This window comes from Oncorhynchus clarkii, chromosome 31 (genome assembly GCF_045791955.1).
Source record: "Oncorhynchus clarkii lewisi isolate Uvic-CL-2024 chromosome 31, UVic_Ocla_1.0, whole genome shotgun sequence".
NCBI lineage: Eukaryota > Metazoa > Chordata > Actinopteri > Salmoniformes > Salmonidae > Oncorhynchus > Oncorhynchus clarkii.
The window spans coordinates 40,632,283-40,647,054 of record NC_092177.1 but is presented as its reverse complement, the minus strand read 5'-3'; the positions used below and the strand labels follow the sequence as shown (position 1 = coordinate 40,647,054).

General features: G+C 43.3%; 1 protein-coding gene across 1 annotated transcript in view; it reads right to left on the bottom strand.

Annotated features, from left to right (window-relative positions):
* Positions 1-5,181: 5,181 nt before the first annotated feature.
* Positions 5,182-14,772, bottom strand: part of LOC139391232 (transmembrane protein 255A-like) — a 23,075-nt gene continuing 13,484 nt past the window's right edge. Inside the window, exons 3-10 of the mRNA XM_071138869.1 lie at positions 10,944-11,006; positions 10,194-10,283; positions 7,802-7,873; positions 7,556-7,644; positions 7,297-7,368; positions 6,696-6,858; positions 6,305-6,454; positions 5,182-6,018 (exon numbers count right to left, since the gene is read on the bottom strand). Of these exons, the coding sequence (XP_070994970.1) occupies positions 5,857-6,018; positions 6,305-6,454; positions 6,696-6,858; positions 7,297-7,368; positions 7,556-7,644; positions 7,802-7,873; positions 10,194-10,283; positions 10,944-11,006 (861 nt within the window). The 3' untranslated portion in view covers positions 5,182-5,856. The remainder of the gene's footprint in view (positions 6,019-6,304; positions 6,455-6,695; positions 6,859-7,296; positions 7,369-7,555; positions 7,645-7,801; positions 7,874-10,193; positions 10,284-10,943; positions 11,007-14,772) is intronic.

The following is a 14,772-nucleotide window of genomic DNA, read 5'->3' as shown; positions in this document are numbered from 1 at the left end:
ATCTCGCCAACAAACAAAAAAACGTACACCAAATGGCCTGTGAGGAGTGCTACCCAAACAAGTATAACATCATTAAAAAAAACGGATGTCAGGGAAACCGGAAAGAGGTATCCTGCACGTTTTCAAGTTAAAAGTCTTCATTCTCTAGTACTCCTCAGTTGAGTTTACTTCACATTTACGTAGCTAATGTAATAGATTTGTTTGCCAGCGCATGTCTAGATGGCATTATGCCTCTCTTTTATTGATGTATCTACAGTACCAGTCAAAAGTTTGGACACCTATATTCAAGGGTTTTTCTTTATTTTGACTATTTTCTACATTGTAGAATAATAGTGAAGACATCAAAACTATGAAATAACACATGGAATCATATAGTAACCAAAAAAGTGTTAAACAAATCAAAACATATTTTAGATTTGTCAAAGTAGCTACCCTTTGCCTTTGACAGCTTTGCACACTCTTGGCATTCTCTCAACCAGCTTCACCTGGAATGCTTTTCCAACAGTCTTGAAGGAGTTCCCACATATGGTGAGCACTATTTGGCTGCTTTTCCTTCACTCTGCGTTCCAACCCATCCCAAACCTTCTCAATTGGTTTGAGGTCGGGTGATTGTGGTCATCTGATGCAGCACTCCATCACTCTCCTTATTGGTCAAATAGCCCTTACACGGCTGGAAAACAAATGATAGCCCCACTAAGCACTAACCAGATGGTCTTCTTCTTATTGGTGTCCTTTTGGTAGTGGTTTCTTTGCAGCAATTCAACCATGAAGGCCTGAGTCACACAGTCTCCTCTGAACAGTTGATGTTGAGATGTGTCTGTTACTTGAACTCTGTGAAGCATTTATTTGGACTAAAATCTCTGAGGCTGGTAACTCTAATAAATTTATACTCTGCAGCAGAGGCAACTCTGGGTCTTCCTTTCCTGTGGCGGTCCTCACGAGAGCCAGTTTAATCATAGCGCTTAATGGTTTTTGCGACTGCACTTGAAGAAACTTTCAAAGTTCTTGAAATTTTACAGATTGACTGACCTTCAGGTCTTAAAGTAATGATGGACTGTCGTTTCTCTTTGCTTATTTGAGCTGTTCTTTCCATAATAGGAACTTGGTCTTTTACCTAATAGGGCTATCTTCTGTATACCACTCCTACCTTGTCACAACACAACTGATTGGCTGAAACGCATTAAGAAGGAAATACATTTCACAAATTAACTTAACAAGGCACACCTGTTAATTGAAATGCATTCCAGATAACTGCCTCGTGAAGCTAGTTGAGAGAATGCCAAGAGTGTGCAAAGCTGTCATCAAGGCAAAGGGTGGCTACTTTTTGAAAAATCTCAAATATAAGATATTTTGATTGGTTTAACACTTTTTTGGTTACTATATGATTCCATGTGTTATGTCATAGTTTGTCTTCTATTCTACAATGTAGAAAATAGTAAACAATAAACAAAATCCTTGAATGAGTAGGTGTGTCCAAACTTTTGACTGGTAATGTACTTTGAAATGAACAAGGGAGAGGTTAAATGTAGGCTAAGTCTGGTATAAGCTTATTCCCACACTTCACAATAACTATGTTGCAGTGGTCTTAGGTAGTCTCCATATAGGCTATTCCCTCCATCACGACACTGCTGCCCAGTTGAAGAGCTTGTGATCTCCATGCAGCACCATGAGCCTTCAGAAAAACAACCCTCAGCCTCAGAAGATGCTCTTCTGGAGGCATGCAGTCAGAGTCATTATACCCTAATAAAGTGCAGAGTATGCATGATGCGTGCAACTTCTCATTCCAACATATTTTAACATTTGAATTAATCCTTAATTCAGTTCAGTCAGTATGTCACCCATTCAGTCATATATCTGAGTTGCAATAGGAACTAAATCAAAGAGAATAGAACAGTCTTATCCATTTGTTTATTTTAATCCATGTGTATTCAAACGTATTTGGCCTATCACATTAATAATATGTTTAATTTAGTCATATCCAAATAAAAAAATAGGCTTTCAACTTGTAGGCGTTGCAATTTAGGCTGTCATTTTGGGTACTGGTGTCTTGCGGAATAATTTTAGAACTCTGTTTTATGACTGTTTTTATTATAGGGCTCTCCTTAAAAAGAGACCCTAGCTCACAGACCTCTAAATATAGCCTCCAAATAAATGTTTTACATAATAGTTAAAGCACGTGCAGTGGCTGATAGGAAAGATTTCACTTAGGACTGGTTATGACCAAGACGTAATCAATATTTAGTTTTGTCTTGTTTTGGATATGGATATATCCTCTGCGTGATGGGGTTGTGCATCGCAAAATGGCTAGAACAAGCCTACATACCGAGTCGGATTCACTAACAGTCAAAATGCCTAATATAAAGGCCTACAGTCCGTGTTCCAAATACTGGAAAAAGTGTGATTCATTAGTTTACATGATCACCACAATAGCCCCACGCGGCTATAAAATTCAAATTCTGCCATTATATAACACACAACAGCATTGCATATTTAGATAGAGTTGATTTAGGTTTATTCCGCTAACATCTGGGCTAGAGTTGCTTGATTGACTAGCTAACTTCGACTAGCTACGTTCGGTTCATGTCCTTTGCAGATGCCACATCACTGACAAAAGTTTGTACGCATAAAAAAAGATCTGTAAACGAGTAAAGGGATGTGTAAAGTGAGAATTTAACGTGTAAATGGGGCGGCAGGGTAGCCTAGTGGTTAGAGCGTTGGATTAGTAACCGAAAGGATGCAAGTTGAAATCCCCGAGCTGACAAGGTACAAATCTGTCGTTCTGCCCCTGAACAGGCAGTTAACCCACTGTTCCTAGGCCCTCATTGAAAATAAGAATTTGTTCTTAACAACTTAAAGGTAAAAAATATATATAATTTTTTTTAAATTCATAGTCGTAACATAAGGTTTGTACATTGGACAGATATGTTTCACACATGGTTTTTATTACGATCCAAACAAGTCACATATGGATTTTCTTACGATCCTAATGATACGCATGTTCAACCTTTTGGCAGGTATCTGGCTCCATAGATTTCCCCCCAATCCACCCCACAACAAAGGCTTTTTTGTCATTATTGCCTCTGCTATAACCCTGCTCACAATCTGCGAACAACAACGTGAGATAAAGAGTAATATGATGAACTGTGATCTATGCTTCAAAACCTTCATTTTACATTACACTTTGAGATACAATTGTGTACCTTTACATATGTCCAAGCAACGTTACAGATTATATTTCTAATGATGTACAGTAAATTGCACACTTTTGGTCCTAATGGAAATACACTAAAAGTTGAGCTTGAAAGCAATCTAACAGTGTTAATACTGGTTCAATTTGACATTACCAAGGCGTATCAATCAGTCCCGAATCAGACAAACCATTCCCAAACCACGACACCAGTGTCATGCCACTTAAATGTGATGCAAAAAATAAGGAGCAATCACGGTGCCACTTTTGACAGGAAGCATTCATAGAAAACAGAGAGAGAGAGAAACACACTGACTGAGGTGCGAGTCAGAGGGAGGAGACCTCATTGTCCAAGGTGGCAAGCTTCTAATCTGGTCAGGATAACTGGTGCTTCTCTGAGAGTCGACAGATATGGATAAGGCACATCTGTACAGTCGTGGCCAAAAGTTTTGAGAATGACACAAATATTAATTTTCACAAAGTCTGCTGCCTCAGTTTGTAGGATGGCTATTTGTATATACTCCAGAATGTTATGAAGAGTGATCAGATGAATTGCAATTAATTGCAAAGTCCCTCTTTGCCATGCAAATGAACTGAATCCCTCAAAAATATTTCCACTGCATTTCAGCCCAGCCCTGCCACAAAAGGACCAGCTGACATCATGTCAGTGATTCTCTCGTTAACACAGGTGTGAGTGTTGACGAGGATAAGGATGGAGATCACTCTGTCATGCTGATTGAGTTCGAATAACAGACTGGAAGCTTCAAAAGGAGGGTGGTGCTTGGAATCATTGTTCTTCCTCTGTCAGCTATGGTTACCTGCAAGGAAACACGTGCCGTCATCATTGCTTTGCACAAAATGGGCTTCACAGGCAAGGATATTGCTGCCAGTAAGATTGCACCTAAATCAACCATTTATCGGATCATCAAGAACTTCAAGGAGAGCGGATGAATTGTTGTGAAGAAGGCTTCAGGGCACCCAAGAAAGTCCAGAAAGCGCCAGGACCGTCTCCTAAAGTTGATTCAGCTGCGGGACTGGGAACCACCAGTACAGAGCTTGCTCAGGAATGGCAGCAGGCAGGTGTGAGTGCATCTCCACGCACAGTGAGGACTTTTGGAGGATGGCCTGGTGTCAAGAAGGGCAGCAAACAAGCCACTTCTCTCCAGGAAAAACATCAGGGACAGACTGATATTCTGAAAAAGGTACAGGGATTGGACTGCTGAGGACTGGGGTAAAGTCATTTTCTCTGATGAATCCCCTTTCCGATTGTTTGGGGCATCCGGAAAAAAGCTGGTCCGGAGAAGACTCGGTGAGCGCTACCATCAGTCCTGTGTCATGCCAACAGTAAAGCATCTTGAGACCATTCATGTGTGGGGTTGCTTCTCAGCCAAGGGAGTGAGCTCACTCACAATTTTGCCTAAGAACACAGCCATGAATAAAGAATGGTACCAACACATCCTCCGAGAGCAACTTCTCCCAACCATCCAGGAACAGTTTGGTGACGAACAATGCCTTTTCCAGCATTTTGGAGCACCTTGACATAAGGCAAAAGTGATAACTAAGTGGCTCGGGGAACAAAACATCAATATTTTGGGTCCATGGCCAGGAAGCTCCCCAGACCTTAATCCCATTGAGAACTTGTGGTCAATCCTCAAGAGGCGGATGGACAAACAAAAACCCACAAATTCTGACAAACTCCAAGCATTGATTATGCAAGAATGGGCTGCCATCAGTCAGGCTGTGGCCCAGAAGTTAATTGACAGCATGCCAGGGTGGATTGCAGAGGTCTTGAAAAAGAAGGGTCAACACTGCAAATATTGACTCTTTGCATCAACTTCATGTAATTGTCAATAAAAGCCTTTTACACTTATGAAATACTTGTAATTATACTTCAGTATTCCATAGTAACATCTGACAAAAATAGCTAAAGACACTGAAGCAGCAAACTTTGTGGAAATTAATATTTGTGTCATTCTCAAAACTTTTGGCCACGACTGTAAGCAGTCCTGGTGTCTTGAGCGAGGTAAGCTTGTTTTCGATACACGTACAGCTGATCCCGATCCCTTGAGCGAGGTAAGCTTGTTTTCGATACACGTACAGCCGATTCGCACCTTGGCTCTAACTCTTCGATGTTGGCAGAACTTTAAGGTGTAAACGATAGGATGTTTACATCCCCCACTACACTGTTTATACCTATCCAGACCCCTGCAAACATAGAACAGTTAAGGCCAAGGGAAAGATGTTGGGAGCGAACTGGCATCGACAGAGAGTCTGCTGAGAAAAGCGTGTTGGGCAAGCAGCATCTTGTTATATCCCCCACTCCATCCAGGTTGGGCTGAACTGAATCCTAACAGGCTATACTTATTGGGGGATGAATGAACCTTGCAGCCCTCCTATGACAAATGGCATGGGCTTCTAGTCACATCAGTGACGCATGCTATTTTTTTCTTCCAGTAACTCCTTGTCTCTGTATACACAACAAAGCCCAGGCAGGCTTGGCTGCTTTAGAACGGTATGGAGCAACAGATGTAGCAGCAGTTCTCTTTCAAACAGGTTAATATTCAAGGCCCACCGACACCTATCATTGCCCATTGTTGTTACTGCAGCTGGCAAAAGAGGAGATGATGCTGGATGCCCTCCCCTGTTCTTTCCCAGGACCAGCCACTCTCCTAGGGGCTGTATGGTGGGGGCTTCTCATCGGGGGGGGAGTAAGGGGGAGAGTAGCTTGGGGGGACCAGGGTGGGCCACATGCGGCTGGCCCCTATGCGGCTAGACCCTGACTGGGAGTCATCAGACAGGCCAGAAGAGTCAGGGAACATCATGCTGGAGCCCTGAGGAGAAGGGAGTGAGAAGATGAGCCGGAGTTAAAACAAGACAGATGACTTGAGTTTGTACAGTACTCATCCTATGATCAAGCAGTAAGGACAGAATCTTAACTTGAAATCCACCAGTGTAACTTGAATTTGTGCATATTTACCATTGACATAAATGCGTGATCTCCTCAAAAGTTTGACTTACCCACACATAGTTCAAGTTAGTCTTCAGTCCTAATGCATTATTCATGTTAGTTGTGGCTATGTGGGGGATAATGTATGATGGGTATTAGTAGTATATTACCTGCAGGTCGTAGGCAGTGTAGGGTGGCAGGTAGGGGGCAGTGTTGAGGTAGGAGTTGAATGGGGGGGTGCTGGGAGCTGGAAACTCTAAGGGGAAAGAGGCTGCAGGAAGGGGCTCTGATTCACACGAGTCAGGGGTCAACATGGGCGTCTGTCCAAAACACAAAAAAAATAACGAGCAATACTGATACCTGTGGTTCATGGTGTGTGCACGTCACAAAGGCCAACACTAAGGGCCACATATACTGAGAATTTGCATTCGTGGGGGGGGGGGGGGAATACCTGGACTTGTCTAATAATAACCGCTTGCTTTCCTTTTGTCTGTTGAAAAACGCTTTAAAACGTTATGCTAGGATGTGCCCTAATAAATACAACCCTGCTGCTCATCTCACCAAGTCCTTGAAACCTCCTAGCACGCCGGCGGTAATGATGCCCAGGAAGAGAGCGACAATGTTGAGAATGATGGCGGACCACAGCAGGTGGTGGAGGTGCACCACGTCCTCGCAGCTCCCCACCTCCGTGTACTCATGGTAGCCCCCCATAAGCTCCACACGGCTGGACCAGTGTGTGGGAGAGGTGGGTGGACGAGATCAGGGAGGAGAAAGAGTAAAGACAGACAGAAGTAAGAACCACCTTATTGAGATGCAAGGCTAAAGAGAAATGTGTAATGCCTACGACATTCATTGTGACAAATGACAGGCAAGCATAAATCCCAAATCAACAACATAGAAATGAACACAAGTGCACCTTTGGTTGTAAAACGGATGACAGTTTCAAATCAAGTTGGAAAGGGGGAACTACTGTAGCTACAGCTACTAGAGAGAGAGAGTTGGGGGAAACGGGTATGAGGATTGGTCTTCATGTAGGAGTGAGGGCAGGGCATCCAATCATTCCCATGGTGGATTCCAAGCAGGAAGACTTATACACAGCTACTCTTAAAATCAACCACACCAACAATAATGTTTCACAAGGGGCTAAAAGAAAGGGACCTATTTCCAAATCATGGACGTTTTCCTCAACTTTTTCAAAACATCTTTATTCGCATGTCCCAAAAGAGGGTGTTCTCTGAAATATAAGCAGTGCTGACCTTAAAGCTACTAAAAAGACACTAAAACAACAAGTGTATACATTTGAGGCAAACAAGTAAATAATCAAACAAAATTGAGCTGAGTTTAGCTGCCCCTCAGGCAGAAAAATAATCAAAACAATCCTCTAATGATAGGAATTTGCGAAGGAGGCTTAGCAAACTCACTTGCCACAGTTGTAGAGGTCACAGCAGTAACAGGTATTGGATTTCACACGTAAGTTACAGGTAGCCCGGGATGCTGTCTGGCAGTGAACCTAGATTTAACACAGATAGTCACTGTTATGACATGGTAATGCATATGGGTCATGCTCTATATTATGTGAAACTGATGGATTTTCAACTCTAAGGCAACATTTAAACAACTTTAAGGCAACCTTTCAACCAAAATGGTGAGATAAGGTGTGCACTCACATCTTCATAATCAACAGAGGGTTTGGAATTGGCGTGGAAATCACAGCGACCGGCGTAGTAGGGTCTAAGGTCCTGGGGCGCAACACAAAGTCATCATATCCACATTTTATCCTACTGATTAGGTTTTACACATCAGTAAAGAAACAACAGCAGTAGACCCAAGACCCACTGCAATTTGCATACCGCCCAAACAGATCCACATATGATGCAATCTCTATTACACTCCACACTACCCTTTCCCACCTGGACAAAAGGAACACTTATGTGAAAATGCTATTCATTGACTACAGCTCAGCGGTCAACACCATAGTACCATCACTAAGTACCATCACTAAGCTAAGGATCCTGGGACTAAACACCTCCCTCTGCAACTGGATCCTGGACTTCCTGACGGGCTGCCCCCAGGTGGTGAGGGTAGGTAGCAACACATCTGCCACGCTGATCCTCAACACTGGAGCTCCCCAGGGGTGCGTGCTCAGTCCCCTCCTGTAATCCCTGTTCACCCACGACTGCATGGCCAGGCACGACTCCAACACCATCATTAAGTTTGCAGACGACACAACAGTGGTAGGCCTGATCACTGACAACGACGAGACAGCCTATAGGGAGGAGGTCAGAGACCTGGCCATGTGGTGACAGAATAACAACCTATCCCTCAACGTAACCAAGACTAAGGAGATGGTGGTGGACTACAGGAAAAGGAGGACCGAGCACACCCCCATTGTAACTGGATTCTTCAGTTGAAGGAGAGGTGGACCAAAACGCAGCATGGTTATTGTGATACATCTTTAATAAAGATGAAAATAGAACAATATACAAAAAACAAGAAAACGTGAAAAAAACTAAAACAGCCCTATCTGGTGTAACAAACACAAAGACAGGAACAATCACCCACAAAACCCAACACCAAACAGGCTACCTAAATATGGCTCCCAATCAGAGACAATGACTAACACCTGCCTCTGATTGAGAACCATATCAGGCCCAAACACAGAAACAGACAAACAAGACATCCAACATAGAATGCCCACTCAGATCACACCCTGACCAAACAAAATATAGAAACATACAAAGCAAACTATGGTCAGGGTGTGACACCCATTCTCATCGACGGGGCTGTAGTGGAGCAGGTTGAGAGCTTCAAGTTCCTCGGTGTCCACATCAACAACAAACTAGAATGGTCCAAACACACCAAGACAGTCGTGAAGAGGGCACGACAAAGCCTATTCCCCTCAGGAAACTAAAAAGATTTGTCATGGGTCCTGAGATTCTCAAAAGGTTCTACAGCTGCAACATCGAGATCATCCTGACTGGTTGCATCACTGCCTGGTACGGCAATTGCTCGGCCTCTGACCGCAAGGCACTACAGAGGGTAGTGCGTACGGCCCAGTACATCACTGGGGCTAAGCTGCCTGCCATCCAGGACCTCTACACCAAGCGGTGTCAGAGGAAGGCTCTAAAAATGGTCAAAGACCCCAGCCACCCCAGTCATAGACTGTTCTCTCTACTACCGCATGGCAAGCGGTACCGGAGTGCCAAGTCTAGGACAAAAAGGCTTCTCAACAGTTTTTACCCCCAAGCAATAAGGTAATCATATGGCTACCTGGACTATTTGCATTGTGTGCCCCCCCCAACCCCTATTTTTACGCTGCCGCTACTCTCTGTTTATCATATATGTATAGTCACTTCAACTATACATTCATGTACATACTACCTCAACTGGGCCGACCAACCAGTGCTCCCTCAGAATTGGCTAACCGGGCTATCTGCATTGTTTATCTGCACCCACCAACCCCTCTTTTACGCTACTGCTACTCTCTGTTCATCATATATGCATAGTCACTTTAACCATATCTACATGTACATACTACCTCAATCATCCTGACTAATGATTGTCTGTATGTAGCCTCGCTACTGTATATAGCCTGTCTTTTTACTGTTGTTTTATTTCTTTACTTACACATTGTTCACCTAACACCTTTTTTGCACTATTGGTTAGAGCCTGTAAGTAAGTATTTCCCTGTAAGGTCTACACCGGTTGTATTCGGCGCACGTGACAAATAAACTTTGATTTGATTTGAACAGCATCAACCACACCAGCAGAATACACTCCAACAACACAAGATGCAAATGAACTTGTATCATAATCTATGCGTAAGTAACCTGTATGTAAAATAATCATTTCTCATGGAAAATTGAAAATGTACAAAACAATGATGTCATCAAGTGGCAATGGTCAGATTCTATATTAAATCAGTTATTGGTGTGGTTACTATGTAATAACACTGAAACAGTGACATTCCATATGACTGCATGGTATCTGTGCATCTGTCTTCTGTATGATTGCTGCTTAGAACTAGGCTTACTCGCTGTGTTTGTTACTGGTACTCACAATGCGTCTTGCTGCAAACACCCCGTCCACAATGGCACAGCAGAAGGCAGCCACCACTCCGAAACTGATGAACATAATGGACACCACCAGCTGGAAGACACACAAAGAGTGACGAGAGAAGCAAAGTGTTATCCACTCAGACCATTGTCTTATTATCTTCCATAGCAAAGTCAAATCAAGGGAAATATTCCATGAACATTCCATGAATAAATCATTGTGTTTGTTGTTCTGCATCTAATGCTGTACATTTATTTATTTTACATGATGGTGCGTTGGATGTTTGTTGTCTACTGTTAGCTATTTGCTCCTCGTCCAGTTTTTGTGTGTAAAGGCTGACAAGCTACACACTCATTCTTCATTTCGGGAGCTAGGGGGCTAGTAGCTACGCCCCTGGCAACACCCCACGGCTCTCATCTGCAGTTCCGTCCATACATTTCTGCGTGGACATCTGTCCCCCTCCTCTTACCCATGTTTATTTCTGGCTGCATCTCGCAAGAAGCCCTAAGATACATGTTCTGACAGCCATGCTAAAATCCCTGTGAGCCAACTGAGACATTCTGCTAAAGAAGGTAGCAGTGTTTCTGTGCCCATGCCACATGAAGACCACAATTTGGGCGTAGCCTATCAATGCCAAGTGATTGTAGCTTGACAAATTGAATTGGGTTATTGGCGGTGTTTGTCTGCAGAGAGCTATAGAGGTGTGGCATAGAAACAAATATGGAAGCGCAGGCGTAATATAAATACTCTTACCATCTGCCTCTTATTTTCTATCAAATGGGCTCCGATGATTCCGAGAAAGGACCCTAGGCCCAGCTGAAAAAAGAGCACAATGTTGTTAGGTCACCAGTCGAACCAGACTAAATGGGAAATGAATTTGAATGGTAATAAAGACCAACAGCAAATAGAACACAACACTTCACTTCTGTTGACTCATTCAGGATCAGGAAATGGTCCTTCTATTTAGTTCACCCAAATGACTTTTCCCCGGAAATAATCAACCCCAATTATTGTGATAGAAAATGACCAAGTTCAAATTCTGTAGAAATGTTTCCTTGACCTAAGTGTAGCACATGTAATGTGGATGTGAAACTTACTCCTCAGCCTGAAGTGTCAATGGATACAAACAATGGATACACTCTACAAGGAAACGGTTAGGTATGTGAAGGGCAATCAAGTTATAGCGGCAATCTACCTCACCAAGCAAAGTGAGAAGAATAAGAGCACCACATTGAATCTGCCCAGCAACATCCGTGGGGATGGTGTTATCATCATGTTTGACAGTCTCCTGGAGGGGAAGGAGTCTCTCCAAGAAATGTCCACATCACAGTCTGCCGATATGGACAGCCCCATCAAGAGGATCCTCCTGGATGATGTATTTTGGAAGAGAGTGGTAAGCAGCCTGAAATCTATAGAGGTAGCCATTGATGGATTGAGGGAGACAATGCCATTCTGTCTGATGTTCAGACTCCGCTTTCAGATGTAAGAGAAGAAATCCGTACTGCCCTGCCCACTTCACTGTTGTTCCAAGCAGAGGAAACTGCAGTTCTGAAATACATCAAAATGCGTGAAGACCTCTGCCTGAAGCCAATACACTCTGCAGCGTACAAGAGCATCCTGTCTGGTGCAGAGAACAACAAGGCCTATGGTGTCATTACTACCGTGTCTCTCCACCTTGGCCTGGATGAGGGCAAGGTTCTTGGCAGTCTGGCGAAGTACACTTCCAAGCAAGGGCTTTGGGATGGAGATGCCAACATATCTGATCAGCCACCTGGTGGAAGGGACTTTGTGGATCTGAGGCTCTTTCCCCCGTTGCCTCCATCCTCCTCCAAATCTAACCAACATCAGCCGCCTCAGAGCGCAACTGGTCCTTGTTTGGGAACACACACACCAAAGCACGCAACAGACTGACCAATACAAGGGTTGGAAAATTGGTGGCCATCTGGGCAAATTTGAGGCTTTTTGAGCCTGACGAGCCATCCTCAACAAGGTTGGAAAATGACAGTGAAGATGAAGCCTGACAGTGAAGATGTTCAGTGAAGATGTTCAAGAGGTGGACATTGAGGAGGTCCAGGGAGTAGACATGGAAGCCTGAGAGGAAGACAATGAAAGCTTTAGTTTCTAGACTATAATTTTACAGATGTATATTGAAAACATTTTTGGGAGATGCAATGGATCATTGGGGATCATTCAAAATAAATCATCCCATGAAGAGTCAACTCATTTAATTAAAGTTCAATTCGTAACATTTTTATTTTATATATATCTATTGGAAGGATTTAATCATTTGTAATTATGTCTACTTATGATGAGGTAAAAGGTTTATGTTTCTGTCTCCATATGATATGGTAAATATATCCAATGCAAAAAACATCTACATTTTTGTAAGGGGTGCATACTGGCGGCAGAGAAGTCAGACGCAGGAGAGCAACGGTGCAGTTTATTCATAAAAACATAAAAACATAACAATCAATAAATGGGTACAAAACCCGACGCACACCAGACATAATGTGCACGAGCACTTACAATAAACAATACCGGACAAGGACATGGGGGGAACAGAGGGTTAAATACACAACATGTAATTGATGGAATGAAACCAGGTGTGTGGGAAGACAAGACAAAACAAATGGGAAATGAAAGGTGGATCGGCGATGGCTAGAAGACCGGTGACGTCGACCGCCGAACGTCGCCCGAACAAGGAGAGGGACCGACTTCGAAGGAAGTCGTGACAATTTTAAATTGCATTCATATTCATTTGCATATATTTACGTTAATTCCCATATATTCCCAAAGAAAGTTTCCACCTCTGAATATTCCCCAAAATGTGCAACTCTAAATCCAACCAATTCAGATCTGTGATTACTTCAAGGAAAGCAAGGACTTCTGGAAACAGCAGAGGGAGCACCCCCCTATCCACATCGACAGGACAGTAGTGGAGAAGGTGGAAAGTTTTAAGTTCCTCGGCGTACACATCACGGACAAACTGAAATGGTCCAACCACACAGACAGCATGGGGAAGAAGGCGCAACAGCGCCTCTTCAACCTCAGGAGGCTGAAGAAATTTGTCTCGTCACCAAAAACACTCACAAACTTTTACAGATGCACAATCGAGAGCATCCTGTAAGGCTGTATCACCGCCAGGTACGACAACTGCTCCGCACACAACCGCAAGGCTCTCCAGAGGGTAGTGAGGTCTGCACAACGCATCACTGGGGGCAAACTACATGCCCTCCAAGACACCTACACCAGCCGATGTCACAGGAAGGCCAAAAAGATCATCAAGGACAACATCCACCCGAGCCACTGCCTGTTCACCCCGCTATCATCCAGAAGGCGAGGTCAGTACAGATGCATCAAAGCTGGGACCGAGAGACTGAAAAACAGCTTCTATCTCAAGGCCATCAGACTGTTAAACAGCCATCACTAACATTGAGTGGCTGCTGCCAACATACTGACTCGAATCTCTAGCCACTTTAATAATTAATAATTGGATGTAATAAATGTATCACTAGTCACTTAAACAATTCCACTTTATATAATGTTTACATACCCTACATTACTCATCGCATATAGATGGGGTCTCTGAAGCCACTTTATAGGTGATCACATATACAGTGCCTTGCGAAAGTATTCGGCCCCCTTGAACTTTGCGACCTTTTGCCACATTTCAGGCTTCAAACATAAAGATATAAAAGTGTATTTTTTTGTGAAGAATCAACAACAAGTGGGACACAATCATGAAGTGGAAAGAAATTTATTGTATATTTCAAACTTTTTTAACAAATCAAAAACTGAAAAATTGGGCGTGCAAAATTATTCAGCCCCTTTACTTTCAGTGCAGCAAACTCTCTCCAGAAGTTCAGTGAGGATCTCTGAATGATCCAATGTTGACCTAAATGACTAATGATGATAAATACAATCCACCTGTGTGTAATCAAGTCTCCGTATAAATGCACCTGCACTGTGATAGTCTCAGAGGTCCGTCAAAAGCGCAGAGAGCATCATGAAGAACAAGGAACACACCAGGCAGGTCCGAGATACTGTTGTGAAGAAGTTTAAAGCCGGATTTGGATACAAAAAGATTTCCCAAGCTTTAAACATCCCAAGGAGCACTGTGCAAGCGATACTATTGAAATGGAAGGAGTATCAGACCACTGCAAATCTACCAAGACCTGGCCGTCCCTCTAAACTTTCAGCTCATACAAGGAGAAGACTGATCAGAGATGCAGCCAAGAGGCCCATGATCACTCTGGATGAACTGCAGAGATCTACAGCTGAGGTGGGAGACTCTGTCCATAGGACAACAATCAGTTGTATATTGCACAAATCTGGCCTTTATGGAAGAGCGGCAAGAAGAAAGCCATTTCTTAAAGATATCCATAAAAAGTGTCGTTTAAAGTTTGCCACAAGCCACCTGGGAGACACACCAAACATGTGGAAGAAGGTGCTCTGAAACCAAAATTGAACTTTTTGGCAACAATGCAAAACGTTATGTTTGGCGTAAAAGCAACACAGCTGAACACACCATCCCCACTGTCAAACATGGTGGTGGCAGCATCATGGTTTGGGCCTGCTTTTC